Raw genomic sequence first — 13743 nt, forward strand, 5'->3', positions numbered from 1 at the left:
AGTGATGACTGGGAGGTGCTTATGAGATCACAGACATTTGTAAAGCTGGAATAAGCCAGAAGGAGCTGCCAGTAGCCTTCCCAGCTGTTCCAGGCTAAGCCATTCCTTCTCCTCCATCAGAGCCTTCAGTAGGTGAACCTCTCTGTTTCTGACCACTGTCCTCAGCCATACGTATAATTCTTCCAGAATCTCTGGAATCACAGTTTTTATTCGTAGAGAGTTTGCATTGACTTTCTAATCATTACTACAAATCCTAAATAGCATCAGTCCGACTCTCTATTTCTGCACAGCCATCTAGAATCATCTCCCCTGGTTGATAACTCCTTTCAAGCTATGCCGGTCACCTCATTATCTGACCCATGCAGTGCCAGCTTTCTACATAGAATACAATGTTAACTTTCTGGAAAAACACCCGAGAACTATGAAAGTATATTATATCTGCACCATTATCCTTACAAGCAACTTTGTAATTTAACAAGAAATTAAATATTTTTTTTTCCATAAAGCCACATCAGTTGCTACTGCTGCATTCCCATCTTGTAATTCCTTATTGTGTCCTGTATCAGCATTTATTTTCTGTGACTGATGTCAGAGAAATCTGTCTATTATTATCTGTGTTCTCATTTGTCCCATTTGAAAACTTACAGTCAGGCTTCATGTCTTGCAGAATTTCTGCAATAATTTAAGCTTTAGTAAAAATTAATTTGGTTTCATGCTTCCTGAGATCACACATGCAAACACCTTTAGGATTCTCAAATTTCAAATTCTTTAGAACCTGTATACTTTACAATGTTTCTCTCTAAGAAAAGTTGTTCAGTATCCTTCTTAATAATGGCCAAGAAAGCACTTAGTCATCATCATACAAATTCTTTCTAGTATAGAACAAACTTATTTATTAAGCAGTTCTACTTATTTTTTGTATCAACATTTAAAAAAAAAATCTAGATAGATCAGGCCTATAATATTGTTAAGATTTAGAAAACTTGAGCTGCTCCTAAAACTACCTATGATGCATATTCCTTGATTTTTTCATCCATTTTTCTATGCTTTATAATTTGTAGTGATTGCTAGGTTTGTCTTTTTTCTACTTCTTGAACATACTTATTTCAAATTGCTGTGTTCACTTCTCCACTGAACTAGAAACTTATTTTTCTGATTCTCCCTTCTCTCTTCATCTCAATATCCTGACTTATGTCAATCAGTTTCTTCTTTATAGACTTCTTTTTCTATGTAATTTTTCTTTTCACTCAGTCATTCTTTTTCCACACCTGTTTTGAGAACAAGTCCAAACATATGTCTTGGCAACAAGAAGACACAGCCCGTGTCCATGTGTGTATAGTATGGGTTGTAACCTTGTTGGCACACACTGAGCGTAGCCATATCTTAACACTCAGGCAAGCACTTTCATTCTAGTAATTATCTTTACCATAATATAGTCTGAAGCTGTTAATTTCCCTAGTATGATTTTTTTTGGTCAGAAAATGATTAGCTAGCGTTTTTAGGAACTCTAATAATGGTTTAGTGCATAGCTCCAAGTTATATGTCTGATCTGAAGTTCCTCATAATAACAATGTAATTTTCTTTCCCAAAATTATGAAATAAAAAGTTATCTTGTTCTCCAGTCTTGGCTGCAGTGCAAGAGGCCCTCACTGGTAAACCCAGTTTAGGCTTATTCCTATTTCATTGATCCATATGCAGTTACTTTCCTATGAATATGAGAAGCTGAAAACTGTATTCAGTACTCCATTTCCTCATTTATTACTCGGTTCCTGGTGGGCCAAAACCTCTGCAAGGGCAAGGTACTTTATTATTTACAGGAACTAATGGAGCCTAACCTTTTAACTCTGTTAAGAATGGCCTCTCAACGATTCCTGAAGATATTTCCTTCTGGATACAGCCCGTCAAACCTCTGGAAATGGAGAGAAGGAACTGAGGTGTGACCTGACACACTTTTGCCTTCTAACTCATGACTTTAAGAAAAATAAACTAAGTATTTTTTTCATACCTGCTTTCCAGCACGGGAAGCTGCCCTCAATGCCCAACCTTTCTTCTGGAATCACTGGGGTGGAAATGTTTGAAAAAAAACAAAACGCCTTGCCAAATACAAGGAGAACTGGGATAAAACCTGACAAATGGGCACTGTTGTTGGGCTGAGCATAGTTCAGACTGATATCAAAATAATAAAAGGCCAATTAAAAGAAACTGAACCCCAAATTTTCATAAAGCAAACTATGCAAACTGAAATCTGGTTGAACTTCTTGTTTTCAATTCACAAAAAACCTGGAAAGAATCAAAACTGCAGTGAACAGCCATCTATACTTAATCTGATGGCCACAAGAGGGTACAATTTGTAAATGAGTATAGTCCCACGGAGGTTTCTCTAAGTGACATCACTCTTTTTGAAGTCAGAAAAATCCATCTCCAAAACTGCCTAAGAGAAGTCCTGGCACAGGACCTCCCCAGGCATGTCCCCTCGGGGGCTGCACAGGTTGGCAAGGGAAGGCGGCGGGCGCCTTTTTGCGCAAGTGCTGCCGGGCGGTTTCCCCCCAGCAGCGCCCATAATCCGCAGTTCTCAGACAACCGAATCTTTCCAGACCTTTCACTGCACTTGCCAAGAACACTGTATTAAGAACAACTGAGCACAACAATAACTTCAGCTACGCGATGGATGCCCGAACAATACTTTTGATGACATTTGTGTTCTTAACCAGTCCTTAGGCATCAGAGCCAGGCCTGGAAGCAAAGGCCAAACGGCGTCATCTGAGCACATCAGGAAAGTGGGTATCAATCGTGGGGCCGGACACTGTCTTGCTGATGGGGTGAGCCAACTAGAAGACAGAGAAAGCAAAGCAGGCTGGAGGCTTCCTTGTGATGCGTAATTAATTCTGGGGTGAAAGCTTGTAATTTGTGGTTTTGGCTCCAACCAGCCCCCATGTACCTCACTTCGATACACAAACATCAATCTTTGTTTGAAAGTATAAAATAAAAATACGTCGATCTAACGGAGTATATAGATTGCAATGAGCTCCCGTGTTCACAGCACATCTAGAATACATTCTGAAATGGCCTCTCTCATGCAGCGGTGTGTCTGTGGGGTCCCAAATGCACAAGTGTTTTTGCACATTTTAGGGAAATCTGTCACACATATGTTCAGATGTTGGCAGCAGTGGCAAAAGCAGAGACTCGACAGCGTCTGTTTGTGATTGCAATTATTAGATCCCATCGCTGCCTGTGGAGCTCCAACAGCTGCTCAGCCACCAGCCGCTTAACTTTTGGATCGCTCGGCAATGCGTAGACAAAAAAAACGCAAAGAGAAAAAACCCTTTTGCGAGAGGGCCGGTCCAGCTGTGCTCACAAAGCAGACACCCGCAACGCGGTCCAAGGTGGGACCCAGGGAGGTGAGGGGCGGGGGCAGCCCCCCCCACCCCGAGAACTCCTCAACTCTGGCACCCGGGGCCGCGCTTTTGCCGCCCTCGCGCAGCCCCGCGGCCGCGCGGCCTGGCAGCTTCGGTCCCCGCGGCACCCGCTGAAGTCCGAGGCGCGGCGCAGGGCCCCACGCGTGTCCGGCCCGCGCAGCCTGACAGAGATCCCGGCAGGGCGCTGTGTGAGGTGCTGCCGGGGCTGCGTGGAGCTTCGTGGGGCTACTGGGGCGCCGTGGGGCTACTGGGGTGGCGTGGGCGCCGTGGGCTCGTAATGGGGCCGCTGGCCCTTTAAATGCTGGCGGGCGGCCCGTGCCGCCGCTGGCTGGGAGACCCCGTGCCTTCAGTGAGAGGTGAAACCAAGATGGCGACCGCGCAGTGAGTGAGGCGGAGCTGGGGTTGGAGCCGGTGGGAGCCGGGCTGGACGGGCCGCGCTGTACCGCGCCGTCTCCGCTCGCCGCTCTGGCAGGGCAGAGTAGAGCGCCTCTCTGCCGGCCGGGCTGCCCAGTACCTGGAGTGCAGCTGCGTCGCTGGGTGCGTTGAGGAGTCGGGACTGAGCCGCCGCAGCACCGGGAGGAGGAGGAGGAGGAGGAGGAGGAAGAAGAAGAATAATATGGCGGCGGAGTCGGGCTGGGAGTGAAGCCGCCGCCTGCGACGGGAGCCCATGGAGGAGACGGGGCTCTGAGCCCGCCTGCCCGCTTCATCCCGCCCAGGGACAGGCAGTGCCCGCCGGCCCCCGCCAGCCCCGGCGCGAAGGAGGGCGGCTCCTCGAAGCTCCGCGCCGACGGACGGCGAGCGAGGGGCTTCGGGCCTGGGCAGCTGCCGCACAATAGAGCCGAGCTACAGGCTGGGGCGAGCGGCCCCTCTCCCGCCTGCCTCCCCCGCCTGCTTCACCCCGGCCTCGCCAGCCTCCTGCCTGCTTCCCTCGCAAGGGCCCCGGCCTCCAGGGTCGCCTGCTGCTGTCACCCCGGGCGCGCCGCTCGTTGCCGCCCGTGCCGTCTGCTGTCCACCGCTGCTTCCACTCCCGTGGATTCGCTTCTCCTCCAGGATCCTATATAGCTTCACCGCGTCTCCTGCCTGCCCTTCACCCTGCAAAGAGCCTCTCTCCTCTCTGTGGCTCTCTCCTGCGTAGGCTCGCTCGCCTATTGTGCAGTGCTTGACCGGAGCAGCTCCTCTTTCACATCTTTGCCTCTGTTCTTGTTCCCCCTCTTCCCCTGCGCCCCCCAGTCCTCTGTTACCCTCCATAATGAGGATCCCGTTGGAGCACTAAAGAGGAGTGAGAAAAGGTTGCTTGGCGTGCCCGTGTGGGGCTGCTACCTTCTTTCCCGCTCCCCTCCTTTGAGGGGGGCCTAGCCCCCGACCAGCCTCCTGCTCCTCCAGCAGTTCCAAGGCAGAGTGGTGGCTGTGGTGTGGCAGGCGGCAGGATGACTGACACCCGGCGGAGGGTGAAGGTTTACACGCTAAATGAGGACCGCCAGTGGGATGATCGAGGCACAGGGCATGTGTCCTCTTGCTACGTGGAGAGGCTGAAGGGCATGTCCCTGCTAGTCAGGGCAGAGAGCGATGGTAAGTGTGTATGTCTGAAGGTACAATCTTGCCTTATTCTACCCAGAAAAGTAACTGGGCTTAGCTTTGTGTCTGTTTCCTTCATGTTTTGCTGCATAATTCAAGTGTGATTCCTGAAAGCAAGTAGACACTAACTGTACTTCGTTTGTGTTAGGCCAAGTGAAGGAAATGGAAGATTGCCATCAAGTGCAAGCATAGTAGGCACTTGGTTCGTAGCGGATTTGCAGTGTTGCACACAAAATACAATCAGGTCTTGTTGTAAATCTTGTATGGGTTTGGATATCTAGTGGTGTATCACTCCAGTGCCCAATGTACTCCAGTTTCAAAACTAATGTCCTTAGATGATCCTTAGATGTTTCTGGAAACGATCCCCTCGTGAAAGGAGTTTTCAAAACTTTGATCATTTTTTTTTTTGCTATACCTTTTTAAAAGGTCATTGGATGGTTAACACCTTTTTTTTCCTCCTTTCTCTCCCCCTCTTTTCTTTTGTAGCAAGGATTGTACAAGAGATTCTAGAAGCTATCAGCAGTTATCAAAATACAGTTGTTACAGTAGTAAAGACAGTGCAATGTAGAGAACAGCGTTTTCAGAGATGCTTTTTTAAATGGAACAGTAGTTCTGAGTCCTTCAGCAGTTCTAGATATTCCTGTAAATAAACTTAAAACTATACATTATCAACTTCTTTCACATTTTCTGGCAACATATGACAATACTGTAGGTTGAGTAGTAGTATCTAGCCCTGTAGCTATGTGTTTGGACTTGTCTTGGTTATTGGTTAAGTGAGTTTGTGACTGCTGTGATCAGAGTAGATTTTAAAATGTATACTTTGCAATATGTAGCATGTACCATTTTGCTAATAAATTCTGTCAGTACGTGACTTATTACTTTATTAGATATATAGCTACTGTATTTAGTGACTTGTAGATCTAATTGTAGCTTGTGACTGTCGACAGACCTTGTAATTTTATTTGACTTTTTCATTGTAGAAACTAGGATGAAAGCCACTTGAAAATCATTCATTCTTACTGTGTGAGAAAGTTTTGACGAACTGTACAATAATCTGTACAGCAAGGATCATAAACTGATATGGAGGAATCAAACTTTAATCTGAGCAGGATTTTGATGATTGAGCTTGGATTTCAGGGTTTTGTGGTTTCTTGTTTATACTTTTGAAAGTTAAATTGATATTTGATTGTATTTATTCTACACTGAAGAAAATGCCTTTATAATTTGGCCAGTTTCATAGTGTAAGAGAAAACACTGAGAATGGAAATAAAGTTAGTTTAATCTCAAGATGAGGAAGTGAGGTAGAAAGGTTATCACTAAATTTTTAGCCTAATTGTTACAATATATTGTGTTGTAGATGCGGTCCTTGCTGTCTGCGTGACTGCTGTACTCATGTTTTAAAACCGTTGTGTCTTCTATACGCTGAACAATTTCCTGGTTTGTGGTTATTTTTTTTTTTAAATTCTTTTTCAAAAACAAGGCAGAAGAACTGCAGTTCATAACCGGCTTGTGAGGAAATACCCCATTCAAACTAAAATCCCTTTATTGACTTTCAGTGGGATATGTATGCTCAAGACTGATTAAAACCTGAATTGGACTGTTGTTGCCAGCTTATTTGTTGTAAATGAACATCTGTAAGAAGGAAAATACAAATTGGTATAAATGATCCCAAAGCAAATATGAAGTCATTACTTTGTGTTGCATAGTTAAGATAACTCTGATCAAAGCGGAACTGTCTCAAGCTTACTAATTGCACCTAATACAAAGAAGTATATTTAATAAAGTATGCACATTATATTTCTCTCAAAGAGAGTATATGTACTTCAGAAGTACTGAATAATATACAGAGCTTAAGTTCTTAATTTAGTAGGTAGTATCAGTCCCGGTAAATGTGTACTCTATTAATAGGCTAGTTTTTCTAACTTGGTTGTGTAAGCACCTCATAAAACTTGATTTATATTTTGTTTACTCCCAGTGTCAATTGTGGGCTAATTTTGAGGGCAAATGCAGTCATTTTTACATATGAGCAAATAGTTTGGGGAAAAAAGTAACACTAGACTTGTTTTAGGTGCTGTGCAATTTGTATGTCCCCTTGCATCTTTTTTGAACGAAATGAAGTAGCTGATTTTTTTTTTTTCGTGTTATCAAAACCATACAAGTACTAGGAACATGGCCTCTACACCATTTGTCTCCATGTTTCCGTTGCATTCTTGCATTGTCTTTCTTTGTCAGCTCCTCCTCTTTGCACAATGAAACTTCTTCCTTCCTCCTTTTCTAAACCAGCTTTTCCTAGCAGTTGAGCTGAGATTCATCCTGTGCACGCTGGCATGTTCCTACTGACTTACTCCAGGAAGCTAACTGAAAACATCGGGATCTGCGTGAAATTGAGGGCTCTGTTTCCTGAGTGGGGGCGGCTGTGGGGGTTGTTAGCAGTGGTTCCTGCTGTGTATGGGAAATTCCCACTCCTGTTAAAGGGACAGTTCGGCTGTGCACAGAGCAACAGCAGAATTACCAGAGGTTCATTTGGCTGACCATGTGGGCTAGGCACATAGTTCAGCCTTCTGATTGTGCAGCTGTGACTTGGTGTAGCTGCATGGCTGCTTTACAAGCAGTTGAGATTTTATGGCAGAGTCATGGTGTTCAGATAAGGGAGCTGCAATCAGTATGCCAAGTCCAAGGTAAGCTATCATCTGTAACTGCAGCAATAAGAACCAAATAAGAGTGCCTTTTTAAAAAAAAAAAAAAAATCTATGGGAGTGTTTTTTTTTTTTTCTTGGGTTGGTGTTTTTTTTTAAACACCATCTTAAAAGAATTTATGGCAGATGAGTGTTTTGTCTTGCTATCTGAGACTTCTAATGCTCCCAGGCACTAAACTTTAATAGTCATTGTAGAGAATTTGGAGTAATCTATTGTAGTACAGAAATATCATAACCTGCTTTCAGATCAGGTATATTATGCTTTGAAACAGAGAATTGTAATTTTTTTTTACACTTAAACAACTGTTAACTTTTTCATTTAAAACCCTGAAAAATTTCTCTGTGTGATTCCTAGTTGCAGTATATTCTGCTTGAATTGCAGTAGAGCAATAACGAACTCTTTTCTTACAAATGGTCACCTTCCACGTGAGTTTCTGTGGCTAATCAGAAGCCTTTGATTTCTTACCTGTTTCTCATGTGGAATTTTAGGCTACTGTGGCCTGCCTTGTTCTTAAAATGTCTGTGTTCTTCTAGATTTTCACTGCATGGTTTCAGATTGTTTGGTTTTTTTTTTTTTGTTCTGAGCCCAGATAACTGAAGTGACCTCTAAAATGAACTTTTCTGTTCAACTAACTTGGGTTAATTTGAAGACTTAAACTTTTATTTACAGCTTACTAGTCTTGTAACTAAACTTTTTGACAAGCCAAAATGAGCTCCGACATTGGAGGCTATCTAATCACTTTTACTCAGAAGTTGTAGTTTGCCACTTCTGAATTCTGTACGTTCATGTCTTTTGCCACAGGGTAAGCATCTGCACCCTCGCTGTTTCTTTAGACTAGGTATCAGTAGCTCAGCAATACTAGCAGAAGGCTTAGCCTTTATTTATTTTTTTAACTTCTAGGAAAGCAACACAAAAAGTGTTGTGGTTATTTACTTACCTTAGGTTAAAATGTGTAAAATATACAGGGTGGGGGGAAGATGTTTTATTTTTTTTCTTTTCTCCTGATTCTCCCATCTCCTTAATGTTTGAGTTTGATCCTGCAGACATGTGTTAGCCTGAGGAATAGCCTTTTGCGAATGCAGAGCGTGTTCTTAGAACTCAGTTTGAGTAGTTTCCTAAGTTTCTGTGGATTGATTTCTGTGATTCAGTAGCAGCAGAACTGATTGCTGAACTTAAACCTGTGTGTGTATCTTGCAAAAAACAGCTCTTGAACTGAAACTTTCATTTAAACATGAAGATGTTTATACTAGGGAGGAGTAACGAGTGACACTGTACTTTTTCTCCTTTTGAGGAAGAACCTACAGAACAGATGGGGGAGGAGCAGTATTCCATATCAGCAGGTCTCCTCCATATGCATATATGCAAACAAGTCTGCAAATTTGTTTTAGACTACTGAATTGAGATGTTTGATGTTCGCTAAATATCTTTGAGAAAAGCACTATATATCTGTATGTAATCTCCTTTGAGCAAGTCTTTCCCTATATAGATGTTCCTTTTGCAGCACAGAACAGTGTTGTTATACTAACAAAAAACCCAGCTGTGCTATATTGCATTACAGTGGCAAATAACAGAATTCTGCAAATCGATGTTTTCTTCTTTATAGGTGGTTTCCGATGTTACTTTCTGGCACCAATGTTTTGCAGTTACCTTTACAAATTCATTCAAGGCTGCAATTTAGAAAATAACTAGATCTGCATAATTTAGGGGGGGGAGGGTATTAAAACCATACCCTGTATTTAGGTGAGTTTTCAGGTCTTGCCTAACTTTGAATAGAGTCATTGGGTCAATGAAGATGAAATTTTGTTGGTGTTTTTTTTATAAAGTAGACTGGATAGTCTTAACATATTCTAGGATAGTATCAATAGAAAAGTACCTACATAGAAAGGAGCTGCTTATGACAAATACAAGAGCAAGCATCTTGAACTATGTTTAGGAGTCAATATTGATATTGACTTTGAGTGGAGAACAACTTTATTTGTGGTGTATTAAATTTCTGTAACCTTTTTGTAAAGAATATATTTGTGTTACAGGCATCTGTTACTGTTGCCTGGTTCCCCAAAGCACATGACGAGACCTAAGACTGCCTCATAGCGTGGAGGAGCCTGATCCTGTAAAACTTACTGTATGAAAATAAACTCACTGAACTGACTAGTAGGACAGTCACTGATTTTGAATCCTTGAATACTTTTTGGGGAACAGATTGCACAAATGAAGCATCAGATTCTCCAGAAGGATGTATTTGAGGCAGTTATAGAGGTGAGGTTATAGTTCTAGAGTGAGGTTATAGAGCAGAGTTTATGCTTCAGTATGTTTCTACCTTCAAATTAGTATTTTTCTAGTTGTTGTACAGAATAGTGAGGAGTAAGTTGAATCATGTGGTAATGAGAAGCAAGTCAAGCCTTATAAGGCTTGATTTGTCTTTCCTGCAAGTATCAGGTTTAGAAGAGAAGAAGAAATCCTCTTTTGTGGTAAGTCTAGTAAAGAGATCATTCTCTAGTATCTGCTTGTAGCCTGGAAGATGAAATGTCTGCATTCAATTGTCTTCAAGATTACATTTTTTTAAAATAGTGTTTTGTCAAACATGACATTAAAATTATTTATGATATTCTCCTAACTTCAGGATTTCCATGTCAGTAGATCTATGTTCAGCAGTTAAAATATAATGTTGAAATTATCAATTGCTTTTATTTCTACAAAATTCTAGTTCATGTTTGCCGCTATTAAATATTTCTAGACAGTAAAGACTTTCTAGAAGTTAGTCAACCAAGTTAACAGCACAGAATACTATTCTAGAACTTCATGTAGTTGAAGCTGAGGCTTTGAAACTGAAAGTAAGATTGAAGTGAAATACTGCCTGTCACTGATGATCGTAATGGGAAAGAGAATACTGTTTTTAGATGTTTACTAGGCAGACCCAAAATTCAAAGCTTGAGACTATGGCCTAAGTACCACAGTGTATTGGATTCATCAGTAAAGCTCATCTTAGATGTTTTCTGTCTCTGTCCTGATCTATAGTTTGTGACTTTTTTTGTTGTGTCTTGTTTTCCCTTGAGGGCTATATAGTTCAGTTTTGTTGTTGGATTGTATCTTAGTTTGTAAACGGCTCTTGCTGCAAGAGCAGTTGAGGCAAGGTGATAGCTTCTCAAGCCCATTTCATTAGTGAAGGCTGCTGCTTGTAGAACAACAGACCTAGAAAATAGGAAGAAGTAGTGATCGCAGGTAAGTTACTTTGTTAATTTAAAAAAAAAAGGTGAATTAATTGTATCTAATTATCACAAAGATAGTAAGCTAATGAGTATCAAAATCCTTGGTAAAGTTTCTAAATTAATGAAGTGATAACCGTTCTTATCAGACAGCAAACTGTTCTGATATTTGTCTGATTCTTTTATGATACACCACTCTTACGGCAAGTGAATTTCTGTGATCTGGTTCTTCAGTCTCTCTTCCCTCACTTCCCCCAACCTAACATCTTCATCAGTGACCTAGACAGTGGGATCGAGTGCACCCTCAGCAGGTTTGCAGATGACAGCAAGTTGAGTGGTGCACTTGATGTGCCTGAGGAAAGGGATGTCATCCAGAGGGACCTGGACAAACTTGAGAAGTGGGCCCATATGAACCTCACGAGGTTCAACAAGGCCAAGTGCAAGGTCCTGCACCTGGGCTGGAGCAAACCCTGATAGCAAGACAGGCTTGGGGATGAAGGAATGGAGAGCAGCCCTGAGGAGAATGACTTGGGGGTACTGGTGGATGAAAAGCTGGGCATGAGCTGTCAATGTGTGCTCGCAGCCCAGAAGGCGAGTCGTATTCTGGTCTGCATCAAAAGCAGCGTGACCAGCAGATGGGAAGGAGGTGATTCTGCCCCTCTATTCCACTCTGGTGAGATCCCACCTGGAGTACTGCATCCAGCTCTGGACCCTCCAACATAAGAAGGACATGGACCTGTTGGAGTGAGTCCAGTGGAGGGCCACAAAGGTAAGAGGGCTGGAGCACCTCTCCTATGAGGACAGGCTGAGAGAGTTGGGGCTGTTCAGCCTGGAGAAGAGGAGGCTCCGGGGAGACTTTATTGCAGCCTTTTAATATTTAAGGGGAGCTATAAGAAAGATAGGGGCAGACTTTTTAGTAGGGCCTGTAGTGATAGGACAGAGGGTAATGGTTTTAAATAAGAGGGTAGATTTAGATTAGACATAAGGAAGAAGTTTTTTACAGTGAGGGTGGTGGAACACTGGAACAGGTTGCCTGGAGAGGTGGTGGATGCCCGATCCCTCGAAATGTTCAAGGCCAGGTTGGACGGGGCTCTGAGCAACCTGATCTCCTTGGAGGTGTCCCTGTTCATTGCAGTGGGGTTGGACTAGATGATCTTTGAAGGTCCCTTCCAAGGCAAACTATTATGTGATTCAGTGATCTTCTGTTAGTCAGTAGCAGTCCTTCAGGAAGGGAATATGAGGGTTTTTTTGTAAATGTAACCTATGAGATTGAGGGTGATACTTAGTAAACAAACATTGATTTGGGGGTATTTTTTGCTGTGGATTTTATAATTGGTGTCCTCTTCAGACAGTGAAAACCAGCTAGTCATTGTTGATTCTCATGTGAGATTTGAAATGCAGTTTTCAATTCCAAGTATGTTTTTTAATCCAAGTAAATTGTTTTCTTTTTCTGTCTTCGGGTTATCGGGCTTCCGTATGAGGTGGTTGAAGTGTTTTAATTTTTCTTTAGTGTAGATTTTGTGTGGATATTTGGCAAATATTCTAGTAATACGAATACAAGACTGCCTTAGAAGAGTGCTGTAGCCATGAAACTGAGAAGTTTGGACTCTTCTTAAGGAATAAATTTAAGCAGGAAAATTAATGCAGAAGTGCCTCTTTAAAGAGGTACTTGCAGCTGTATGTTTTAATTACAAGACTGACTATGCAAGTTAATTATCATACTTCTTTATGTGTGTTGAGTGAAGCTATGCAGATATTTAAATTTAAGTCATGGCTGTAGAGAGTCTTTCATGCACTGACATTTGTGCAGCTCGGCAGCAAGATGGATGAGAAAAGTGATTGGACCAAAAATAAAAGCAGTTTTAAGGGTTGTTTTCACCTAGATCAACCCTCTGAACCATTTAAATGTGACATCTTTTGATGCTAACACTTAAGCAAAAGGAAGGGCAAGAAAACACAGACATGAAAATAGAATTGTGTTCTATGTCTTAAATCAGTATAAGCTGCTCTGAAACCATTGTTCCAAAGTTTATCATGTCTGAAGTTTTTTGGTACTGGCAGTCACAACGGCTACCACTCTTAAGTATTAGTTTCTAGGTATGCTTTCCGGCAAACTAATGTAAGTGTTTTAGCTGAACTTTAAGAACAAATACCCCATGATTAGCGAATTTTGTACAAAACAACTGTAGGTGATCTACAGAATGCATTTGTGATGCTTTTTGTGTGCTGTTTTTTTTCAGATTTTGTCATCTCTAAAAAAAAATTCCATGAAAAAGTCATTATGTAAAATAAGAAAGAGGTTAAAAATCCAGTCCTCAAAACACTCTTAAATGTTCTGTACTATATGAACAATATATTTGAGGGAAAAATGAAATAAAAAGATGAGGAATATACATTTAATGGGTTTATTGTTGGGAGGAAAGGTGTTAATACCTGCTTGAGAAAAGAGTGATTAGAAAATTCATGTTGAGGTTGAAATTTTAGTACACATGTAATTAAGTGGAACTTTTTTTTCCTAGGCTCTCTTCTTTTGGAGTCCAAAATTAACCCGAACACTGCGTACCAGAAGCAACAGGTAAACATAATTCTTTTTCCTCACGTTTAAAGGCACATTCTTTAACTTCAGCAATACAGTCTTTTTTTTTTTTGCCTCTGTTGCAAATTATATTATATGTTCTTGTACCAAAAATAGGAGACAAAGTAGTTGTCAACATTTTTGTGCATTTCATGGTACATATGCATTATTTCTCTGCATTTGTGAAGTTGCATAGATAACTTGCGCTCTCTTTTACACCAAAAAATGCTTTGGGAGAGATGAGTAAAGCATAGTTGTGAAAATCACAAAGTAGCTG

General features: G+C 41.8%; 1 protein-coding gene across 1 annotated transcript in view; it reads left to right on the top strand.

Annotated features, from left to right (window-relative positions):
- The first annotated feature begins 3778 nt into the window (after window positions 1-3778).
- PPP4R3A (protein phosphatase 4 regulatory subunit 3A) overlaps window positions 3779-13743 on the top strand; it is a 47363-nt gene continuing 37398 nt past the window's right edge. The window contains exons 1-2 of the mRNA XM_086748193.1: window positions 3779-4985; window positions 13411-13466. Coding sequence (XP_086604319.1) covers window positions 4844-4985; window positions 13411-13466 — 198 coding nt within the window. The 5' untranslated portion in view covers window positions 3779-4843. The remainder of the gene's footprint in view (window positions 4986-13410; window positions 13467-13743) is intronic.

Source organism: Chlamydotis macqueenii, chromosome 5 (genome assembly GCF_036417535.1).
Source record: "Chlamydotis macqueenii isolate bChlMac1 chromosome 5, bChlMac1.mat, whole genome shotgun sequence".
Lineage (NCBI taxonomy): Eukaryota > Metazoa > Chordata > Aves > Otidiformes > Otididae > Chlamydotis > Chlamydotis macqueenii.